The sequence below is a fragment of the Topomyia yanbarensis genome, chromosome 2, assembly GCF_030247195.1.
Source record: "Topomyia yanbarensis strain Yona2022 chromosome 2, ASM3024719v1, whole genome shotgun sequence".
Classification (NCBI taxonomy): domain Eukaryota; kingdom Metazoa; phylum Arthropoda; class Insecta; order Diptera; family Culicidae; genus Topomyia; species Topomyia yanbarensis.
Window position 1 is genome coordinate 147,209,191 of NC_080671.1, and position 25,071 is coordinate 147,234,261.

General features: G+C 36.4%; 2 protein-coding genes across 2 annotated transcripts in view; both read right to left on the minus strand.

Annotated features, from left to right (window-relative positions):
- Positions 1-462: 462 nt before the first annotated feature.
- Positions 463-1,869, minus strand: LOC131681674 (lipopolysaccharide-induced tumor necrosis factor-alpha factor homolog). The gene is made up of 3 exons (XM_058962624.1): positions 1,702-1,869; positions 1,486-1,614; positions 463-1,401 (listed from the first exon to the last, which is right to left on the minus strand). The coding sequence occupies exons 1-3, from the start codon at positions 1,703-1,705 to the stop codon at positions 1,151-1,153; spliced, it is 384 nt and encodes a 127-aa protein (XP_058818607.1). The 5' UTR covers positions 1,706-1,869; the 3' UTR covers positions 463-1,150.
- A 15,840-nt stretch (positions 1,870-17,709) lies between these two features.
- LOC131681673 (lipopolysaccharide-induced tumor necrosis factor-alpha factor homolog) overlaps positions 17,710-25,071 on the minus strand; it is a 42,036-nt gene continuing 34,674 nt past the window's right edge. The window contains exon 4 of the mRNA XM_058962623.1: positions 17,710-18,365. Within this exon, the coding sequence (XP_058818606.1) occupies positions 18,263-18,365 (103 nt within the window). The 3' untranslated portion in view covers positions 17,710-18,262. The remainder of the gene's footprint in view (positions 18,366-25,071) is intronic.

Genomic DNA, 25,071 nt, shown 5'->3' on the forward strand with positions numbered 1-25,071 from the left:
GATAAGTTAAACCTACATTGCAATTATTCTAGCGACATTCTGGATTGACATATTCGATCGGTGTTTTAATACTTAGGTATCCATTGTTGTAAAATAATCAGAACTTCTGTATCAATTGGAACATCAGTTCCGATCAGTCATGTCAATCGCGACATAAGTTGTGTGTTATTTTTCGACTTAGTTTCAATCTAGCGGCCCAGTTAGCAGATTGCTATTGCAGAGGAGATTCCGAAACTCAACTTTTTTGATATCGAGGGGTTCCAGCAACCAGTACATCCTGCTTGACTCTATACCTGAGGACCATCGAGTGCGAACAAACAATTCACTTTTTGAGTTCCAGATGTACCCGTTTTCAGCGAAATCTAGTATAATTTCGGAGAGGCTGATGGTATATTGATGCTTTTTGAATGGATTTATTCTTGAACGGTTGAAATTAAAAAAGCAGCAAAATAAAATGAGATATTTCATGAATATATAGTATTTTATTTCTACACACAAAGCATCTTTTATAAGTAAGATAAATGAAAACTGTTCAGCTACATGGAAGTTGATAAAATAATTCAAACAAATTCTACTAGGCACACACTCAATTGCCGATGTTACTTAATAGGTACATATTTGTTCTTGAACGCTTTGCTGCGTGCCTCTATAGGGTTACTCAAATTATTATATTGCTAAAAGCATTTTTAGAGGCAGTTCCCATATACTCGCATATGTACTGGCACAGTGCGCACACAACAACACTGTCCACTAAAACTAGCCATAAGTAGCTGTAACCCTCTCCAACACATTCGAGCACAAATTAATTTATGCTCACGGCCGTCAGCTATTTGAAAAGCACTTCCACTACACCAACTGTGCCAACCTCACCATGTCCGCCCACTTGACCGGGGTGAAATCGTGATTGCATCAGCACCAGTAGGCGACTAAATCATAAACAAGTTTCCTAATCGTCAACTATACGATCTAATACACTAACAGAAAATTCCACTTGACACGTTACGCCCGAGGCTTTGGCGTAACGCTAACTGTTACACTCTAAATACACAGTAATACTTTTCTCGACGTTACAGTGGAAAAGCTTCCTCCCACCGGCCGTGGGGAGCTTTTCGCCTTCCAGCAGTTGCTGCAGTGGGTGCGGTACGCTTTTTTACTTTCGATATGTTCCGATAAACGAGCCACAGTTGGGGCAGTAGTGGTTGGCATCCCGACATGACGTCGAGCAATAGGGTATGCAAACGCAAGGCCAACAGATGAATAAGCATAGCAGCGCAGCACACACGTGGGTTCGGGTGGTCGTTTCATACTCCAGCCGGGTTACGATGGTCGCTCGACAGGATGGGCATGTTAGAGTGGTGGGATCAGGGCCAACCTGAGAGTTTGTTACGATCACTGTTGTTGCTGAAATTTGAGGGAAATGAGAAAAAATGGAGGTGCGTGGTTAGTGCCAGTGCGAATTTTTTCAAAAATAGAATATTCACTTACAGGTTTGAATGGGTGGGGTTTGTTCAACAGTACTGTATATGGTAGGGATGTTTTGATCCGGATGGGGATAAGCGGATGGTGCATGATCACGAATCTGATCGTACGATGGTGGATGGATTTTTTCGGAAGCTGGCACATTAGGTGGAAAGCGATGAAAAATGTGATAAAATAAATTTTAGGATTTCTATTGGCACTGTAATGGTTGGTTGTACGTACCCATTGTTGTTCTATACGCTGAGTTGTTTGTAGTGCAGTTTAGAAACTCGACCTCCTCTTCTGTCTTGAAACTGAAACTAAATGAACCCTTGCCAAGTGTGATATTACTGAACGTTTTTATCGAACGTAGATTTCGGGGAATTTTCGGTTGATTTTTCCACACCTAACAGATAGGAGTTATCGTAGCTGGCAGCGGATTGCAATGTAGGTTTACTGTTTGTAATGCGCGAACTGACTCATTTATGATAAGATAATAAATGTAAAAAATGTTTGTTGGTTAGTTCACGAGACGATGAATCAACTTCCTTTATTATATACATATATCAAAATATCCCATTTATTCTGTGTTTCAACGGGGAACTAGATACGAATGTGGACATATTCTAGGAGGATTGCGATATTCAAAATAATAAAAATTCAGATGCACAAAGAAATAGATTAAATTTAATATTCATTCGTAGGATCAAACTTTTATTGTTCATTTTGCTCATGCCATTGAAAGAAAAAAGAAAAAGCTACTATTTTGGAGACGATTAGAAGTATCGATGTTAATGTACCTTGATCAGTAAATAATTCAATTTAATGGAGGTACGCCGAAACCGTTACACCCAGTTTTCCTGATTACTTTCCTTCCTTAATTTGATTACCTTCCTAGGAAATTCGTTTTAACTGCTTGTGGGTCACTACTGGTAGTTTTGCGTTTAAATACTATTATTTTTGACAAGGTGCAAGACGTTAGTTTGACTGAAACGTGGGTCTTTTGAGTTTTTAAATATATTGATTATGATCATTATAATTATAATTATCAAAAACGGTTCACCGGAGGCTGCCATCTTGGTTTTCAGAATTGCGTCCAAAATTGATCTCTGATATCCAGGGCCGCAGAGAGAAAATACGGGCCCGGGGGGTCCAACGTACGGGCCCCCACCACTGTGTATTGTACAAAAAAGTCAATGTTTGAAATCCATTGGAGTTCACTGATATTATGTATAGTATACTGAAATTTTATATCTATGTACCATTTTGTTGCTCTAGTTGTTTGTAGTGCCAATGAAGGAAAAAAAGGTAGAGTTTTTTATACTTTGGGAGTTTTTATTACTTCTTCGACAGTTTTGGTGACTTTGAAAAGCGCCATTTTTGTAATAGTATTTATAAAAGTAGGGAAATGACAAGATTAAAAAAAAAGATAAAAGAACAATAGGAAAACTAAATATTAAAAGAATGTACAAAAAAGCTAAAATCAACCACATAAACAAATGTCAATTGTCAAAAAATGTTTAATCGAGAAAAACCAAAACAAAACCTATAAAAAATTGGTAAAGGAAAACAGGAAACTAGAAAAACATACTGCGAAGATTAAAAAAGTCGTACATTATTGAAAAGATGGTGAAAATAATGAAAAATCGATAGGAAATTAGAAAAAATTAGAATCAATTAAAATGAAAAAAACTACTAAAAGAATACAAACATTAATATAAAAAATATAAAACTTTAAAACTCGATTAATCAAGAATAATAAAATTTATTTAACATTAAAAACAAGAAATACTTCACGCAATAGAAAAAATAAATAAAACGTTAAGAATGCATAAAACTAATGCAGTATATATAAAAGACAAGAATAAAATAACCATAGAAATTAAAAAAATGGACGAATCAGAAAATTTTGAAAAACTGGAAAAGTTTAAATGATGAAAACGACGAAAAAGTAAAGAAAATTGGAAGTATTGAACAAAAACGGAGCAAATAAACAAAATAGAAAAAATAGTAGAAAAAAGCCATACTATAGAAACATAAAAATAAAGATAATAACACGAAAAAAATAATATAATGGATATTATTTAAAGAATACAGAAAGCACTAACAAATGAAATTTGAAATAAATTCAAACAACGAACTAAATGTAAAATTAAGAAAAAATGCGCATAGTGTCAAGAAAAGATAAATCAAATGTTTTTAGGAAAATAAAAAAAATAATGTTAACGTATAGGAAAATGGTCAACTGAAAAAGTATTTTCAAAACATGCTAAATGGAAAACATGAAGAAATAACAATAACGAATTAAATCTTAAGAAAAAGGTATAAAAAAATTATATTAAATGAACAATTGGAAAAAATAAAACTACGATAAACGGAAAACTAAAAACTAGAAAATGAGGAAGAAAATAGGAGAAAGGTAAAAAATTAAACAATAAGACAAATTGGAATGAATTTGAATAAGTAAAATTGCTTTTAGAAATGCAAAAAAAAATATGAAAAAAAGGAAATTTTTCAATGGTTAAAAGGCTATGACAAGTATAAATGTAGTAAATAAACAAATTCTAAAAATTAGATGGAATAACAAAAGGAACAAATAAAAAAGCAGGGTACTAAATTTGAAACAATAAGAAAAAAATAAAGAAAGCAGAATTTTCTCGAAAAATTGCGAATAAAATTAAATAACAGAGAAAAAACTATAAATTAAAGTAAGTGATAGTGATAGCAATAGAAAAAAAGCAAAAGTAAGGAACGTAAAAAGATGGATAAAATAAAAGTATGCAAACAGATAAAAAAGGCAGAATCTTACAATTGTAAAAATGTACATACAATCCACAATTTGAAAAAATAGATCAATGAAATTTTAAAAAAATTAAAAAAAAATCCACGTAGGAAAAAAGGTAAAAATATGAGAAACATGGATCAAATTTCAAATAAGGGTTTTGGTTGGATTTTACGCTATGCTGATTTCGAAAACATTTATAATCCTATAAAAACATGAATTATTCTTTTATTTGTGTTGGTGTGTTAGCACACCTTAAAATATTTTACAAGAATGTTGTAACTGATTTCTAGAAAATAGTTCAAAAATAAAAATAAAATCGTTACGTTCAGGAAGCGACGTTCAAAATCTCACGCTCACTCCTCCAAAACGAAAAGATTTTGTATGCGGATTTAACTTGCTACATTAGTTAACTAATCTTGCTAACTAGTTGGTTTAGTTTGGAAGCAGAGTTAAATTTTCTCTTCAAAATTAATCAAACACAATTTACCAATTTAGTTGCTTCTTAGAATCGTTGGCAGCAGCAGGATTGTGAACTGAGAGATCTTCTCTTCATTCTCCATGACATATAAAATTTAAAACAAAACTATTAACACTATACTCGTCACGAAAGAGGCTTGTTGTGTACGCAATTTGCTGTTATAATAAAAATGTTGACAAAAGGCCGTATTTGAAAGAATTGTAAAACGTATTTATTTTTTTCCATCCCTGGCCTCTTTACTAGGGGGAATTGGTAGTCGAAAATCGCCGAAAAAGCTGCGTCATTTAAGTATGACCCCTTTACAAAAATGTTTCGGTATCATCTCGTATCTGTATATGATTTCTTATAGATTTTGTATCAATGAACGGCAAACCAAATATATTAAATTTCAAATTTAAATTTTTGGATTAATTTCGAATTCTTTTGGTATATCAAGAGTTTTTGATGACTTATTTGACCAATTGAGCTCTCAAATAGATGTAGGGTTACCGCCTCTAGTGGTACTTTGACCAGCAGAAATTTACTGAGCAGGGGATAGACTTCAAGAGACACATGGGTATGCGTTGAAATCAATTCGAATTTCGAATTAAAGTGATCACTCGACAGAATTTTGGAGCGCTTCCATTGCTTTTTATTGTATAAAACACTTAAAAACAAATAAATATGCACTGTTTTATTTCTTATGTAGCTCGTAGCTCTACGAGGAAAAATATCTTATTTTCTTCACAATCGCCGTAGAGTGTACTGTTTTGGTAAAGCACTCCACCTTTCTGTGACGTTCACATTAAGTTGTATGTTTTTGCATTTGTTGATTTAGTTGGATGTAGTGATTCGCTTTCTCGGATATTCACAAAGGATCCAAAAGCACCAACCACTCTCGCTGTGAAGGATAACCCGAGCGAGCTTTGCTCTGCTCCTCAGTAAACAAACACGGGGTGTGAAATCACGCTTCAGTTTCTTTCGAGAATCTTTGTGAGGAACATAGGGCCTGCAACCCGAGGATGATGTTTATGAGGGCTGGGTGCTGGGCAATTTCTGGTAAAGAAAAGGGCAACGCAAAATTGCAAAATAATCCAATGGATTCTTCCGGGCGAATTCAGATTTATCTGAACGAAGACACGGAATTCGCCTCAAAAACCGGTGTGGCAACCCTAAGCAGGGTTTTTTTTTTTCAATAATTACTTTCGATGCTAATCCAGCGCTTTCGAAGATTGGAAATTCAATAAATCAAAAAAATCGATTTCAAATTGGCGAAATTTGAAGACAACCTCATGACTTCTAATCAAACCATTTAATTATTTAACCCTTACAAGTCTAATCATATTTTTGTTTCGATTATAGACATTTCAACCTTAAGGTCATTCGCTTCTTCATTCAGGTTAGGAATTTTCCTTTAACAGATATCTATTCCTGTGTGCGGGATTGGGATTCGAACCCAGGTGAGCTGCGTACATGACATTCAATGTACAAATTCCGCTATGCCCGCTCGAGTCTGATCTTGTTTCGATGTGAGATTTACGTTGATACAAACATAGTTGATATCAAATATGCAGTAGTTTAGAATTTTCGCCATTCTAGTTACCTCATACACAAGATATTGAATTTTTAATTGTATTCTCAAATAAATTTTTATCGAAAAAGTATTTGTCAAAATTTTAGTTTCTGTTAAAAATCCGGGCCCCCTTCAAAACTCCGGGCCCGGGGGGAAACACCCCGGTCCCCCCCCCCTCTCGGCGGCCCTGCTGATATCTACTCGTAAAGCCTGTTCCGAAAATACCCATACTGATTAAGTTATAGAGAAATAAGCATTCGTAGATAACCGACCATGTTTGGGAACCGACAATCAATTTTAGTAACCTTTTTAAAAACAGAATGAAAACAATTGTGTTGAACGTTTCGGTGGCATTCAATTTTTGAATCACAAAATTAAATTAATTCACTTCGTAAATATTCTATGGGTATACTTTTTCGATCGATCTGCTTCTTTCTATAACACTAAGCAAATGATCAAAAAACTTTCAAGCAGATTTTCACTTGTCCAAAAAATATTTTGGTTGTGGTACAGGACCACTTTTCCTTACATACTACAAAACTAAATGAAGTGAAACAGCAAGAATGTTTAGCCTTCGTTAGGTGTATCATTTATGTAACGAATAATGTTTTTTCGGAGGCATTTTTAGTAGACTCACTGACATTAATATATACTGGTGACTGGATTAAGCTTCATATAAGTATTAGGATATGAATTGACCAATTTTACACAAACTCGAATTCACATTCCAATTCGTTCCAATGAAAGTTCAAAAAAAAATTCGACAAGACAATACCGCATTCAATCTATAATTTGTGAATTGACCAGTTCTGCGGATATTCCGGATCTTCCGAAAATTCATCAAGCAATGACCGCTGGCTAATTCTTTGCTCTGGAACTCTTGAAAGTATTTTCATAAATCGCATTGCAATTATTGTGTTTTTTATCTGTTTTGCATAAACAACTTCAAGGAACCAGAGGGGAGGGGAGCAGTAAAGCAGTTTTTGTATGTCACTAAATATTGCATTTAAACACTAAAGTGTGTTTTTCGATACGCGAGAGACATCAATATATTTTACATTCTCGTGTACGATGATTTTTTAAAATGGGTCAGAAAACGTAGAAAATCACCTATGATCCCTTAAGTATTTGGTATACATCAGCAACATTGAACGGGTTATTGTTTGAATTATTTTCAAACGGTAAATATGGCTGTTTGTTTAGCCTTAGGTGCTTTTCAGATTAAAGTTAGGGTAATAATAAAAACAAGGAGAAAATAGGCTCATTACCCTATTTGTTCCTCAAAATATACAGACATTTTCCAACGTCAACGAGCTACACACTCAATTCGGCTCGGTAATTTCCCAACAGCCGTGTAATCAGCAAATTTAGAAAATGATATCTCAGTAAAGTGAAATTTGTTAACTGATTTTCGGTGAAATATTTTCCGAGTATCAGATATGAAACGTCACTTTTACTGAGATCTCAGGAAAAAAATTGTTTACTGAGATCTCAGCTGTTGAGATTTCGGCAAAGATGCGAAAAAAGATGAGATTCGGCATAAAAAATTAAGTGGGTAAGCAGATTGGAAGCTACACCATTAATTTTGTTCTACCGAATCTCAGTTTTTCCGCAACTTTTTAGCAAAGTTTTACGCAGCCGAGCACTCAGCTAACAATGCTTTTACCGAGAGCTCAGTACAAGTGATGGTTGTTTTGCTGAAACTCGGGAAATATATCACTGAAAATCAGTAAATTGAAGTCACGTTGCTGAGCTATCAAATGAAAAAATTAACTGACCGTTCAGCTGTGCGGAAAACACCGAACTGAAGATGAGACATTCAAATGTTGAATCTTCAAAAACACTTATAAATAGCTATATAATTAGCAGTAGGAAGCTGAAAAAATGCATTTAAAGTATAGTCCATAAAGCAAAGCAAGAAAGAGTATTCTGATTGTAATTGAAAAGCGAGATAGTGAACTTGTTATTTGTTTATTCCCCTATTTTCAGCGTGCGCAACTAGTGTTTAGGATAAGCAATTTATTAACTAAAATGTACATAAGATGCACATAAGTTGCCCAAGCAGAAAATAGGAAAAAACGAGGCGCAAGTCCAATCAGTTTCTAAACTGCTCACTCAACTGCTGCGCAGTGCTAATCACAACTTGAAACTTATTCACCAGCAACTCAATACTAGCGCATGCAAAATAACTGGTGTATTGGTATGTGTACGTTAAAAATCTCTTTCCTCTCGATGCCGTTTGTTGACCAAATCATCAACCCTACGGTAGATTGTTGAGCTCTCTGATGACTCTCACACAACATAATCAAGCTGGTGTCACAGCGCGTCGCTTTACTCTCCCGCAACAAAAATTCATCAAAATAGCGATGAGTCGCTGGTGGATTTAAGAACGCGCCTATGATGGTGAATTTATCTGAGCACGCTACACATAATTGAAAAAGCAAGAGTTAATACATTGCCTGGAGCGGCCACCCACGCTAATCAGCATCCCGAGCAACACCAGTTGTTGACTAGCAGTTCCAGCAACATAATTCGTTACATAAAGGTATATGGCAACCATTATTGCGCTGGTTTAGCAACCCAAAAAGCGCACGTGTAAAAGCCTTTGCTTATGCAACTAATCGCTGTCGATGCTTGTTACAAATGCTGCTTGGGATTCAGCATATTCATCCTAGAACAGACCACACATGACGCAGCCGTTAACATAAATTATCCCACGATCAGAATTAGCAGAATAGATTTGCAACATAAACAATCCCGATCAGTCACAGATAGACTAAACACAACATCTTATAAATAGCCGTAAGTCAAAATTGCAATTCAGTTTGAGAATAAAAGAGAACCAAGAAGGAGCCTTCAGCTCCCAAAAGATATATTTTTTCAGCTTCCCTAAAGGGAAAGTTTTAACTGGCGCCCGAATAGTGACCAGTTGTGTGTAATTAAGCTACAAGTGAAAGTGAAAAGTGAAACCACCAAATAATATCACAACGTTAGAGTAAAGTGATTGTTTGGAAAAAAGAAGAACGCACCAGATAGTGAAACCGTTAGAAGTTTATCACATCTGCACCTGTAAGGAAATCCATCCGGATCGCGATAGCAGCCGCACTGTTCCCGAACCTAAGCAGCCAGAGTAGCTAGCAACTCACTGCTGGCAAAAGGGAGACTTCACGACGTGCTGAGAAGTAGGAAAGACACACTGCTGGTTCCGCCTCGACCAGGTTTCAATTGCACCCGGCAATTGGTCGAGCTAAGGAGATAATAGGATTCGATACAACCCCCGAACGCGCGCTCCGAGTGTTCCACGATTCTGAACGTAAGAGTTTACAGAACTGGACATCACGTATCCCGCAGTCTTGTGGTATACCCACGAGATGTTCGAATTAAAATTTTAAGTAATAATATTAAGAATATCAGATATACAATTAATACAAGTGAAAAGAATAATTGATTAAAAAAGAATAAAGTAAATTAAACATACTAATTTCGGAAAGTGAAACATACCCTCGTAGTTAATAAGTCAGTGCTTTACATAATAATTAAATAAAAAACCTAAGCCAAAATTTAAGTGAACACAATGGCACAGAATCCACAAGTGCAAGAAATATTAAATAGAATCACCGCTCTCGAAGCCGCTGCTACACCTTTGCAAGGACCAGATTATAGTGATCCCCCACTATTTTTAACAAAAGCAGATGGATCACCCGTGAATCCCGAATCCTTTGAAAAAATCCCAGATTTGGTAAAGGATTTGCCGTGCTTCACAGGCGACCCAAGTGAATTAAATAGTTGGCTAAACGATGTTGATAGTTTAGTTCAATTATATCAAACTAATCCCGAACATGCGGTAGAATACCAAAATAAATTCCACATGGTTCGTAAAACAATACGCAGGAAAATTCGAGGAGAGGCAAATGATGCCTTGGTTGCATCAAATGTCGGAATTAATTGGTTATGCATTAAGAAAACTCTAATAACATATTACGGTGAAAAACGCGATTTAGAAACACTAGATTACCAGTTAATGAGTGTCCAACAAGGAGAAAAGTCTTTAGAAATTTATTGCGATGGAGTAAACAGGCTTCTTTCTTTAATTGCAAACCAAATAAAAACCCACGAAAGACATTCACACCCCGAAGCTTCAAAAGCCCTTATTGAGATTTATAATAAAAAAGCAATTGATGCATTTATTAGAGGTCTTGATGGAGAAATTTGTAAGTTTATACGGAATCATGAACCTAAATCTTTGGCGGGAGCATACAGCTACTGCATCGCTTTCCAGAACATGGAATGTAGAAAAATGCTAACTAAACCAAAGCACCTGGAATCTCCAGCTGCTCCTAGAAATTTAATTTCGCTTCCTCCACCTATCCCACCAAGACAACACTTCAAAACACAACAACCAAGAATGCCATTCCGGCCAATGTCACCAATGCAATTTAAAAATTTTAGGCCTTTCCAATATCCAAACACTTTCTCACAACAGCCTTTTAGATAACCACAGTTACCATTTAGAAACCCTTTCAAACTTCCACCTTCTGAGCCAATGGATGTGGACCCATCCATTAGAACGAATCAAGTGAATGATGGCAATAGACCACAACATTCTTTCCAAAATAAACCCCCATTAAAAGACAGCGACTATTTAATACTGAAACTGGCCAATACAAGGATTCGCAACAAGACTTAGAAATTACGGAACAATTAGACTACTGCCCAACGGATGATAAAGAATGTTATCCAGAAGAAACAACAACATATGAACGCTATATGCGTACAATAGAAGCTCAACAACAAGGTCAACCAGAAGCAGAACCTGAAAATGCTGAATTGAATTTTTTAGAATAGACTCCACATTACCATATTTTTGCCTTTCTCATATAAAGAAAGGCTATGCAATCACTGTAAAAATCGACTTTTTAACCGAGGCCCGGAGGGCCGAGTGTCATACACCATTCGATTCAGTTCGTCGAGATCGGCAAATATCTGTGTGTGTATGTGTGTGTGTGTGTGTGTGTGTGTGTGTGTATGTGCGTGTGTGTCATTTAAACTCACACAATTTTCTCAGAGATGGCTGAACTGATTTTCGCAAACTTAGTTTCATCTGAAAGGTATAACGCTCCCATAAGCTGCTATTGAATTTTTAGTTGATCCGGAGTTACGGGTTGAAGAGTGCGGTCACACAGCAAATTCCCATATAAACTGGTACCACCATGATGTTAAAATGATGTAAAACATATTAAAATTGTTGTAACATTACTTTAGTTTGCGTGTCTGGATCACTAATGATCAATCAAAGCAGCTTTGACCACATTGGCCACCTATGACGGTTCATGACGCCCCCGGGGAACCCGCCAAGTTCCTAAGCTAATATCACATTCCACAACGAATTCTCTACCGAGTTTTACAAACTTGATTTCAAATGAAAGATACAGTAATGCCATTGACTGCTGCTGAATTTCATTCGGTTCTGACTCTTGCTTCCGGAGTTACAAAGGTTTTAGTAAGGATACACTGGAATTTCCCATATAAATCGGTACAATCGTAATACCTCAGAGGCTAAAAACTATTGAAATGGTCACCAAATTACTTCTAATCGCAGAGCTAGATCACTGATTGCCAATCAAACATTCTTTGAATATATTGTCCACTATAGACGATTCCGGAAGTCCGGAGTTCCGGGCATATTCCACAATTAAAGTCACATCGGTTCTTCGGTGATGACTGAGCCGATTTTCTCAAACCAAGTCTCAAATGGAAGGCAAAATATGCAGTTGAGTATTGCGTCGCCACCCCTCCCCCCCTTGCCTTTACCTTACACCTCCCTCCTTCATCACTCCCCTCCCCTTGGACCACCCTGACGCCCGCATTTCCTTCATCCACCTCGTATACCGAAATAAGATGAAGGATTTCTGACGCATCCTCCACTCCCACTGTACTAACCCCCCATTACCTCCACTTTCAAACCCATTCCACCAACATCTCAAAATATAATCACATGAAGATAACATTGAACTCATGCTGATTAAGCTAATTAAATATTATTCTTTTGCCTTTCTCATTGTTTACTAGACGTAACACTCATATAGAAAGGTTATGTAATTGGTTCAAAAACCGACTTTCTAACCGAGGCCCGGAGGGCCGATTGACATATAACATTCGACTCAGTTCGCCGAAATCGTAAAATATCTGTGTGTATGTATGTGTGTATGTATGTGTGTGTATGTATGTATGTATGTATGTATGTATATATGTATGTATGTATGTATGTATGTATGTATGTATGTATGTATGTATGTATGTATGTGTGTATGTGCGGATTTGTTAACAAAATGTCCACATTGGTTTCACGGAGATGGCTGAACCGATTTTTACAAACTAAGATTCAAATGAAAGGTATAATACTCCCATAGGTTGCTATTGAATTTTATTTTCAACCGACATCTTGTTCCGGATTACGAGTTGAAGAGTATGGTTACAAAACAAAGTTTGTTGATTTGTCCACATCGGTTTCTCGGAATTTTCTGAACCGATTTTGACAAACTTGATTTTAAATGAAAGATCCATCAGCTGCTGTTGAATTTTGTGTGGATCCGAGTTCTGGTTCCTGAATTACAGGGTGATACATACGATCACGCAGCAAATCCCGATTCTAACGAATTCTGCGATGAATGTAAAAAGGTGAAATTTTTTCCAAAATGTAAACACAACTGTAGATCTAGGTCACCAACAGTCATTCAAAGTCTCTTTGGCCACACTGGCTATCATCGACGGATCCGGAAGCATCCAAATTCATTTGATGCTATAATAGGACATGATACGTTAAAGGAACTAAAAGCAGTAATTGACACCTACAATGAAAAATTGATAATCAAAAATAAATATGCGATCCCATTACTTCAATATAAACTTCAAGAAGTGAACAAAATCAATATTCGGGATAATCATTTGGAAGAAAAACAGAAGATTGAACTTAACAAACTCCTAAAAGAATTTCAAGACTTATTTCAAACCCCCGATAAAAAATTACCATACACTACAAAAATTAAAGCTGACATACGCACGACTGAAGAAAACCCTGTCTATAGCAAATCTTACCCATACCCACAAGCATTAAAATCTGAAGTCAATAATCAATTAGAAAAATTATTAAAATACGGAATTATTAGACCAACTCGCTCACGCTCACCTTAGACGCTTCTAACGAAAAGAAATACAGAATGGTAATTGACTACAGGAAATTAAACGCGAAAACAATTAGCGACAGATATCCTATCCCCGGTACTTCCACAGTTCTAGCAAATCTAGGTGCAAATAAATATTTTACAACACTAGATTTGGCTTCTGGCTTTCACCAAATCCTAATGGCAGATAATGATATCGAAAAAACCGCTTTCTCTGTTAATAATGGCAAGTACGAATTCGTCAGAATGCCGTTTGGATTGAAAAATGCCCCCGCAATATTTCAAAGAGTAATGGACGATATCCTAAGAGAACATATTGGAAAAAATTTCCATGTCTACATTGACGATATTGTCATTTTTGGTAAAACTTTTGACGAGCATTTGAAAAATTTAAAAATTATTTTGGAAACATTAAGAAAAGCAAATTTTAAAATTCAACCTGATAAATCAGAATTTTTTAAAACAGATGTAGAATTTTTAGGGTTTATAATTTCCATGGATGGTCTTAAACCAAACATGAAGAAAGTTGAATGTATTCAAAAATACCCGGAACCCAAAAACCTAAAGGACTTACGAGCCTTTCTTGGACTCTACGGATATTACAGACGCTTTGTCAAGGATTATGCAAAAGTTGCAAAACCCTTAACAAAACTTTTAAGAGGGGAAGATGACCACCGCCAAATTTCTAAAAATCAATCAAACGCATTTCCAATCCATTTAGATAATGGGGCACGGGAAGCATTCCAATTACTTTGAGACATTTTATCTTCTAATGATGTTTTAGCCTTTCCAGATTTTACTGTATCGATTTTGTTGGCTATTTTCGGCAAATTTGAGACTAAGAGAAACGAAAGCAATGAAATTGAAAGACGGATAGGTATTCTAGATCGAATCGGTTATAAACTTAGAACGGAAAACTAGAACTAGGCAGGCTCATATGGGCATGATCGAAAGGAAATGTGAAGAATTCTTTGCCTTCTGCAGAGTAGGAGTTGGGCGTTGCACCCAAGTCTACCGCATGGTCTATGGCAGAACATAACTCATCATCATGTTTTACCGCCAACGCCGGCGGTCTCATCAAACGGATAAACGAAGGCACCATTCTAATAAACGCTACGGTAGAATTGTCATCCAATTGCAGCAATACAAGTCAACTCATCAACGGATCATTTTTTATCAAATTCGAAGAATGTAACCTGTTCATCGACAGTGAACTCTTTTCAAACCTAGAAGCACTCATTCCCTAGAAATCATACCACCCTACAACTGGCTTAATAGTAACAGAGATCGACACATTGGACAACCCACCTGCAGAGTTCCTTCAAAATCTCACCCTGGAACACCGTGAACGACTACGAACAATTAATCTTCAGAACAACTCATTGAATTATAAAATCAACCTGTTTGGATCACTAGGAGGATTTTGGGTAATTTCCATAATTATCGCAATTGGAATATTTTGCTATCTTTCCAGAAAAAGTACCACAAAATTCGACTTAAAAATGCCTGTCATCAATAAGGAGAAAGAAGAAATCCCGTTAACTATTACGACGCCATTAGATAAATCAGAAGAGAAAATCAACGACATCGAAACCTTTGTTAGTATTCCCACAACCTTTCAAGCTATCAACAAACTTTGAGGACAAAGTCATTTAAAGGCGGAGAAGTTAATACATTTCCTGGAGCGGCCACCCACGCTAATCAGCAGTCAACATATTCATCCTAGAACAGACCACACATGACGCAGCCGTTACCATAAATTATCCTACGATCAGAATTAGCAGAATAGATTTGCAACATAAACAATCCCGATCAGTCACAGATAGACTAAACACACATAGCCCTAAGATAGTCTTAGAATCAACAATATTTTATATCTTATAAATAGCCCTAAATCAAAATTGTAATTCAGTTTGAGAATAAAAGTGAACCAAGAAGGAGCCTTCAGCTCCCAAAAGATATATTTTTTCAGCATCCCTAAAGGGAAAGTATTAACTCAAGAGAGTGGGGTATCTCGCACCCAGCCCGGGGACAACTTGACAGCTCCCATATACTGAACTCATAAGCAAATTTTGTGGTGATTTGGTGATGTCATGGCGGCTCGAGTGGAGCAAAATTTGAAAAAGGTGCATCCCATTTATTATTTTCCATATCTGTGAAAAATAAACAATTTAAGCATTTCTACCATCAAATTTATTTCGCTGTTTAAATGACAAACTATACTCATTCCTTCATACATAAACAGAAACATAGATTCCATTTTGAATTTTAAAAATCCAAAATAAAATAAATCGATTTTCGGAAATACAAGAAGATGACTTTAAAAATCAAGCCACTTCCACTTATATTGGAATTTCCGAAAATCTTCCGGATCGATCAATATCTCCCTAGGCATGAAATCCTCCGGTAGATGCCGTTCCGTTAGGTTTCTATCAGACTGGAGCCGAGTAAAATAACAGAATAATTCTGAAGAGATCCGTACCACAACCATCGCAATATCTTCCTGACAGAATTATTGCAAAAGTTGAACAAACCTCTGGCAGGAGTCGAACAATATTGTACATTCCTGGTAGCAATCTTGCTGAAACCGAGCACTACCGGTTTGCTGCCAGAATTCTGATAAAAGCACACAAATTCTATTCAAAACCAATTTTGCTAAATGTGTAGAAAATCCTACAATATGTTTATTTTCCCGGTCCAAATACTAGAATTCTTGACGTTCTTAACAAATTTGAAACAAGACGTAGTAGGTTCACGAATTGTTAAGCTTGGTGATTTACTTCCATTGGCCAAAATGTTTTTCATTTATATACCTCGTGAAAAAAGCACCAATGATTTACCGATTACAAACTTCACACAACAAGAAAACCAAAACATTTTTGGGAAGAAAGAAAGCCGGTTGCTAAAAACAATGAATACCAGCTAAATTTAGATTCATTTAACTTCGCTGACGGTTTCTAGTTTGGGATAAATTTATTCTCTAATAATAGTTTACTTTATCCGCATTTTGGAATACGCTTTTTCTGAATGTTGTTCTAGCTGCATTGACGGCGTTCATAACACACGTAACGAAACACGCTTTTTTCTTGAATCTTTTTCGTTTCGTTGTTCGTGGTACTCGTACAGAGAAGGCATACTAGCGCCACCATCAAATCGGTGGTACATATATGAAACAAGCACTTTCTGTCAAGTTGTCCCTGGGTTGCTCGCACCCAACCACCCCATCGCCAACGCAATTCGTTTATTGAGCTCAGTGGTGTGTGATCATTGTATTATTGTATGCATGAAACTGGCACGGCTGTGCATCATTAGAATGATGGCTGGCGGCAATCAAGGAATATATTGCTTCGAGCTGGCATGAAACGTAGCAACTACATACTACGAGGTCAGAAAGCAAACTGATGATTTTTTCATACGTTCCATTTTTATATGTGTCGCAGTTCATTAGATGGCAAAAAGTCAGTCCTAGCAACTCTCGCTGCTTGGACGAATTGTACGAACCAATAAACGCAGTTAATTACAACAATACATTATTTTATTCATAGTAATCGTACATTTTACGAAATGAAAAACAATATACGTGCAGATATTACCGATCACATAGTGCAAAAATAAAGTGATTTCGTTCAGTACAATGGAAGTTATTTGCATTTCTAAACTGGGAAATACATCAACAGAAATTTTTGAAACGGGACTCCTATATTGAATTGATAGAAGTATTCTACTTCAAAATCCAATTTTATTTAAGATTTTGTGCCCGTTATGCACGAGATTTCTCCCTTTTGGGAATAATTATTTCATAACCGAAATAGCTCGATGACTGAGAGCAAGGGATGAAGAGTAAACACTTTGATGTTCTATCACTCTGTTCTCAACCAAGACTCTTTATTCAATAAAAAAAATCCTCGCCTTATGTAAACCAGAACAAAAATTAATCACTGTCCATGCACATTCAAATCTCATCCGCTCACATTAGTAAAGGCTCAAGATAATGTCTGCAGGAAATTTCATTAAGTGGACGAGCATCAACTCCCGCCATGATCATAATGAGTTCATGGATCTTTGATGGAATCCCAGATCCTAAAAATATCAGAGATACTGCTTCACGTAACGTATTAGGACTTGGGTTTTTAATACGGACCTATAGAACTTCAATTACCATTTTATTAAAATATATTTGACACTAAAATGTGTGTCAACAATTTCACAGTTCATGGCTTGTTTCTTTCAAATCATTTAACTTGTTCCAGTTGAATTATTTTATAAATATGACTATTTTATTTATTATACAAAAGTTCTAATGTACATAACACAATTGCTTAGCAGCGTCAGTTCACCGAAAAGGAATTTACTTCATAACTATGTGGTTTAAAATACAATAGTTTATTTAAATTTATGTACTGATCGTTTCTTCTCGTACTTGACGGTAATAGTGTATAAGTGTTTACAAGTCCTAAACTACATCAGTTTGAGGAACTCTTTAAACACCTGCTCTATCGCTATAGTATATTTTGAATGCACTCATTGGCACTGCACTTACCGAGGACCTAACTATTATTCCCTAAGCCAGCAACTGTTTCATCAGTGCGTGCTTTGAAGGGGTGGACATCAATCACTTTGACTCAAAACAGACGACTCTTATCTCAAGTCGAAGTTGTTTGCGTTGATAATGGGATTTCGTTGTGTGAAATTGAGCTGACTTGTGGTGTAATCAAACCTTGAAGGCGTTTATCGCACCGGGGTTTTATGCGTCTTCCTATATCGAAGTATAGAAGTTTCGTGTTCAGTCGGCTATGGGCGGGTCCAAGTTATCCTCGATACGTTCCAATGTAGGCTCCACAATTTGGGCAGTAGTGGTTGGCATTTTTGCACGAGTCTATTACATATGGGATCCAGAAGCAGGGCCAGCATCTGTATGAAGAAAATTAAAAAAAAAAAAATTTAACATAACTGCTACTATAAAGTGAAAATGGAATGATTGTTTGATTTTTGCAATAATCTGTGTTGTTAAGTTAATATTTGAATGTATATTTATTCTGAGGAATTCAGAGATCTAACAAAAAGTAATCCAACAATATAGAAAATTATACTTTACTTGCATTGCACAGTGGTCCGAATCCAGAAATTAGGATGACAAAAACATTTGTGACTAAACTACTGGTTTTAGAGCTTTCATGGCTTCGGAACAAATAATCTGTGTCAATTGAGACATCTTTTGAGATGGGTGACACTAGGATGGTCCTGATCGTTTTTATGATCTGAAAATTATTTTCGAAATAAGAGGAGATAGAACAATCGAGTGTTCCGCAAAATTGTTGTACAATCTTTTTCAAGCATCTTTGCTGAGAACGTCATATTTGTAACTTTAATGGTTTTAATTTTACAACTATTGGAATGTTGTGTAATAGGGTATCCCTAGAAAAATCAGTTTTTCCACCATAACTTTTTAAATGAATATTTTCCATCAATAGTGTCTTCACAAAACTTTTAGAGATTATCAAGACAAATATAATTTACGAAGACAGATTTGAGATATCTCATTTAGTTCAAAATTTATGAGCATGTTTAGCAAAAAACACAACCTTTTCAAATGTTGATATCTCACAATGGGGCAGGTGAACTTGATTTCTTCTTTTTGCATTCGAAAGACCATAATCGATAGTATATCTTAAGAAAAAATCTCAGAGGTCATTTTTGTTTAACTCATTTTATTTTAGTTTGAATATTATGAATATTATTACTGTTTGTAGCATTAAAAGTAAAACGTTCAGTGTAACCTAGCAACTATTTTTAAAATAAGATCAGATACATAAACAAAACCTCAAATAAAGCTGCCGGAGTGTGGCGAAGGGTCCGCTGAGCCGCCCGTTTGAGCCGCGGGAAACCTTCCCAACACTACGTTGTAGTGTGGCGAAGGGCCCGCTGAATTGTAGTTTCCGATGCAGTCGTGTTTCATTACGCTAGAGCCGTGCAAAACCTTTCCAGCACTACGTTTTGTGTGACAAAGGGACCGCTGAGTTTCCTATGGGGTCGTGTGGTTGTTGTAATTTTCGATTGAGCCGCGGAAAACCTTGCCAGCACTACGTCGTAGAGTGGCGAAGGGCCCGCTGAATTATCATTTTAGTCGCAGCTGTGTTAGAATCCATCTGGGAAGCGGAAAACCTTCCCAACACCCTGCTCAAGTGTGCTGTTAATTGTCACAAGTAATCAAGATGTGTGCACCATCCGGAAGATCGTAGAAATCTGGAACATTATTTGACCTATTTTTCAACGAGATCACAGGGTCCGAAGTAAGCAGTAATCTTTTGAACACATCTTCAATATTGGCAACTCTGCTGAATTTTCTTGAATGGTTCTCCCGAAACTTGCGGATAGACTTATTCCTCGTTTCTAACGCCTCTTCACTGTACATACCAACAGGAAGAGAAGCATGCTTGACGATAGACGAACCATGTATCAAAAGTTTATGAAGGGTTGGAGATAGAGGATACCAACCATACTTGTGAACGTAAATCTTTCTGGTTGCTTCCAAATAGTCTGCAAAAACTTGGACGTTTATTTTTGCTTTGCTATTGATTACGGCGAGAATAATATGCAATCGTTCCAATAAATCTGCATTCAAACCCGTGATCTCGCAAACTGTTCTCCATTCAGCAAAAAATTTCTTGCGGTGTTGCCATCAGTGGAATTGCCTCCACCGGGTAATGGCTTATTAATTCGAAGGCCCAATCTTTCCTTCACCGATTTCCGTATGTCTATTTGTCGTTGATTTTTGCTTTCATTCGTCTTTCCCACACGCCACTTTGGTGTTTCCATCTCAAGGCGGTACGATAGTTCAATAATAGTTCCATTGTTCTGATGTAACAGTGCAGCGGTGAAAATCCATGTTCGCATTTCGCAGGATTATTCAAATAGTCTTCATCAAGAATATCGTTCAGTTTTTTTCCTGATCTACCACAAATAAAGCAAGCTCCAGAGTGTGTTCCAGTAAGGTCGTTCATCACTTTCGTATCCATCATAGTGAAAGACACCTGGGCTCGTACGGTAATTTTGCGATCGCTTAGAACACATTCTGTCGCCTGTAGACAGTTTATTTCGTCTTCCATTTTTTAACTAATGCCCGTGTCTGGTTTGCTTCTTCTTTAGCAAATAAAAGCATTATTGGCCTACACAACGACACAGAGGACGGTAACGTGTTGCTCCAGCAAACCTTCTTTTCGCCTTCTAAAGTAGTAGCGTTCAAACAAAGTGGCACCAACGCGAACGAAAAAATATTTGAGTCGTTATATGATTGAACTTCCCCGTTTTCATCCTCATCGCGAAACGTTTGCTTGTAACGGGCGTGGTTGTTACTTCCATCACAACCCCATTTGTAGACCACCTCGAAAGCACTATACGTATCAGAAAGCAATTCTTTCTGTCTCTCAATCAATCGAGTAGTAGTATGATCGATAAGATTTTGTAGTGGTACCTTGGCAACCGATGGATTTATTGTTATATCTGAAATTTATTAATAATTCGAGGTTATGGAGGTTAACGTCATCTTTCTAACAGATATGAATAACTAGGAATTTGAATGACCAAGTGATTACAAACATTTTCAACTATTAAGGTTTTGGATATCTTTGAATTCAAATTGCAAATTTGGGTACAAATTTTACCTTTAGGATAGCATTGATGCTTTGCCTCCAGAATTTTATGGTATGATGGGTACAACTTGATCCCTTTTTGTTGACTCGACAACCGAATGTTCATATATTGTGCCTTTGAAAAATCGTTTCTACAAACGAATGCCAAGGCTTCGTCCGCTGAATATTCCTCAACGTAGCTGGATCTGGTACCAGTACTAACACGTTTCAATTCAGTCGCTCGTGCTGGATTCACTGATAGGACTTCTATGATATGCCCTGCGGTTCGATGTCCAGAAGATGTTTTGCACTTTTTGCAGCTACAAACATCAACTCGTCTCTTGCTATTGCTTCAGAGAGTGCTTAAATTTTTCTCAATTTTGTCCTTCTGCTAGACTCAGCGAATGCCTTCGTCGGTCGGCCTTGTCCACTATTACTGCAAGGTTCTTCCAATTGCATTGAGCCTCGTAGCCAAGCAGCATTTTTGTGAAAAAAAAAACGATCGCGATTTCGGCAGGTCTTGGCCCATAAAGCGGAAAACTTTATCGTAAACAGATGCACTTTCTTTTGGAGTTCGCTTTCGATAATATCTTCATACTTTTACTTATCTCGAATAAAGGCAACTACGTACTCTTCCTTGCGGTGCCTTATTAGAAGTTCGGCGAGTTCTCTATGACCGATAGCCAATACTGTGAAATAGGTAGGTACAATATACCACAATTAGTAGAAAAATGGCAAAGAAGCACAATTAAGTAACCTTCATCCATTACTGCTTCTGTGGGATTTGAACTGAACTGCAAACGTACAACGTGTTTCAACGCTACACAACAATTTGACAATCCAATAAAACTTTTATGTTGCTATGAAACCATTCATTTGCATGCTACATCGGAAACAACAACTCAGCGAGCCTTTCGCCACACTCCGGCAGCTTTATTTCAGGTTTTGTTTATGTATCTGATCTTATTTTAAAAATAGTTGCTAGGTTACACTGAACGTTTTACTTTTAATGCTACAAACAGTAATAATATTCATAATATTCAAACTAAAATAAAATGAGTTAAACAAAAATGACCTCTGAGATTTTTTCTTAAAATATACTATCGATTATGGTCTTTCGAATGCAAAAAGAAGAAATCAAGTTCACTTGCTCCATTGTGAGATATCGACATTTGAAAAGGTTGTGTTTTTTTGCTAAAAATGCTCATAACTTTTGAACTAAATAAGCTATCTCAAATCTGTCTTCATAAATTATATTTGTCTTGATAAGCTCTAAAAGTTTTGTGAAGACGCTATTGATGGAAAATATTCATTTAAAAAGTTATGGTGGAAAAACTGATTTTTCTAGGGATACCCTATTACACAACATTCCAATATCTGTAAAATTAAAACCATTAAAGTTACAAATATGACGTTCTCAGCAAAGATGCTTGAAAAAGATTGTACAACAATTTTGCGGAACACTCGATTGTTCTATCTCCTCTTATTTCGAAAATAATTTTCAGATCATAAAAACGATCAGGACCACCCTAGTGTCATCCATCTCAAAAGATGGCTCAATTGACACAGATTATTTGTTCCGAAGACATGAAAGCTCTAGAACCAGTAGTTTAGTCACAAATGTTTTTGTCATCCTAATTTCTTGATTCGGACCACTGTGCATTGTTAGGTTGTCGTTCAATTTCATGCTGTGCGATTCTTCATTGTTTGGTAGGGAATTGTGTTAGTAAACAGTATAATTATAAGTAACTGAGAAATTGTATATCTTCATCATTGGCAGCTCAAGATGTATGGAAAAGGGGAGCACGTCTTCTTGGTGAAATGTATCTGATCCACAATTTAGAAAATTGTTTTTCGAATTTTGGAAACGCGTTTCGGGACAGTCAAGAAAATTGGCGAAGAATTTGGCATCATTCATAGAAAAAGAAACCTACTAAAAACTAGCTAAATTGTACTAAATAAACACATTAACATTTCATAACAATTATACTTAAACAAGTATTCACGAAAGGGCGAGGGCCAGGTGATCTTGATTTCCAGATTCTTGCACATCTGCAGTAGTTTGATTCTTTTCACAATTATTAATCTTCTCCATTATCATTTTTTCAGATATCGCCTACATCATCGCCACGAACAGGGAAGGGCAAATGTCAGCTTTAAAATTAGACCCAAGCAACGCATCCAGATGCATGATTTTCTTTTGTTCATCACAGTGCAAAATACATCGTCTATTTTAATTGTCGAACGTGGAAATCCTCTGGTCACCAGCCATTGAATCAAAGCGGTTTTTATTCAAGTGAACTGGTTAACACTTGATTTGAATCTAGGAAACCCGTGACTAAAGTCATGAGAAAAGTCATCCTTCAAACGCATTATTATGGCGACAAACAATAACAATGCTCGATCAGAATGCCTATCGGATACAATTCGTTTTGATTACCCTTGCGGCACGTGAATGTCTACGGCGAACTTTTTGTAGTTGCGTTGTAAATATATTTAGATTGAGTAATAAAAAAACCGCCGTGCAGCGCGAATAATTAGGGGGCTGATGGCATTCGCGCAGTGTCAAAGTAGACTCCGATCGGGCTACGATGATTTGTTTGCGCGGCCACAGTGCTGGTTGGTATGATTATATGCCGTTAAATCACTATTATTGACCTTGTAATAGCCTTAATAGTAGCAGGGAATTGAATATTGTGCGGCTTGAGCAGATTCTAGGAATAGTACACGAGTCCGGATACTTGCAGGAAATGCCATTGTAATGGCTGTATCTAATCCTACGAAGTATCATTAGACTAGACCGGCAGCAAGTTTGTTGCTTACTGCATTTTTTGCAATATTTATGTTACATTCTGGTGATAGATGCCAGTGTTGTCACATTTTCATCTAAAGTCGAAATCATGAAGATTGTTTATCACCTGTATTGTTTTACATACATATTTTAAACAAAATATGAACCCTATTGATGTCACTATTATCCATATATCAGTTTTGTACACTTTAATTGTTTTAACCCATGATATGCTTTTCATTCGACTTCAAAAATGTATACATAGTCTGACGAAACTAAGCGCATTCCTTGAGTAATCACTGGTTTCAAACTATTACTCCACTCCACTGGCACTTTACTATTTTCACACCTGGTAGCAGAGTTTTAAAGGCCTGAAGATTCTGTGCTTTAAGCCAATGCCAAAGTTCGAGTAGAGTCTGGTTCGGAACGGAGCATTATTTCAGACGGAACGGAGCATTATAGCCGACGTTCTTCAGATATTGATGGGACATTGCTTATTGTAATTTTTGCTAATTGCCAGAGCACTTGCATCTTCTGAAAGGAATTCTTGCATTAATGCAAGTAACTTTTGCAGGATAGGTCTTTGATGAATTCAATCGAGTGTACGTTTGGTGATTTTGAGCATTAGTGGATAAATAGATTTTTGGTTTGTGGCAATCTATTTCTATCTATCTATCTATTCTATCTAGTTGACTTCTAGTTCATTTGATTCCGAAATTTCCGTGCTCTGAGACCTATATTCCAAAATAACTTATTTTTTAATAAACCACCCGAAGTTTTCCAATATTGGATTTTTTATTTATGTTGTCGACTCCAGAACCCGAGGATTTCTTGTTTTAAAATATCTTCATTCGTGGATCGAATCAGAAATTGAATAAATCAGAAAGCACTACTATTTACTATTCCAAACATCAACAAAACCATAACAATCTTAGAAGCTATCTCCCAGGTTCCAAACAACGTACCTCTTCGCGCCTAAATAGGTTTTCACCCTAATTGCACAGCTGAGATATTCCATGAGAAACTGCAAAATATGACCATCACGGATTCCAACGATGAATCGAAACGATTCATGAATATCCATGTTTCTGTGTGCATTACTTTAATTTTTTTGTTCGATTACTGTATTTAACAACAACAAAACTATCTGAGAACGAGTTACAGGGAAAAAATATACATTAAAAAAAATGTGTCATTT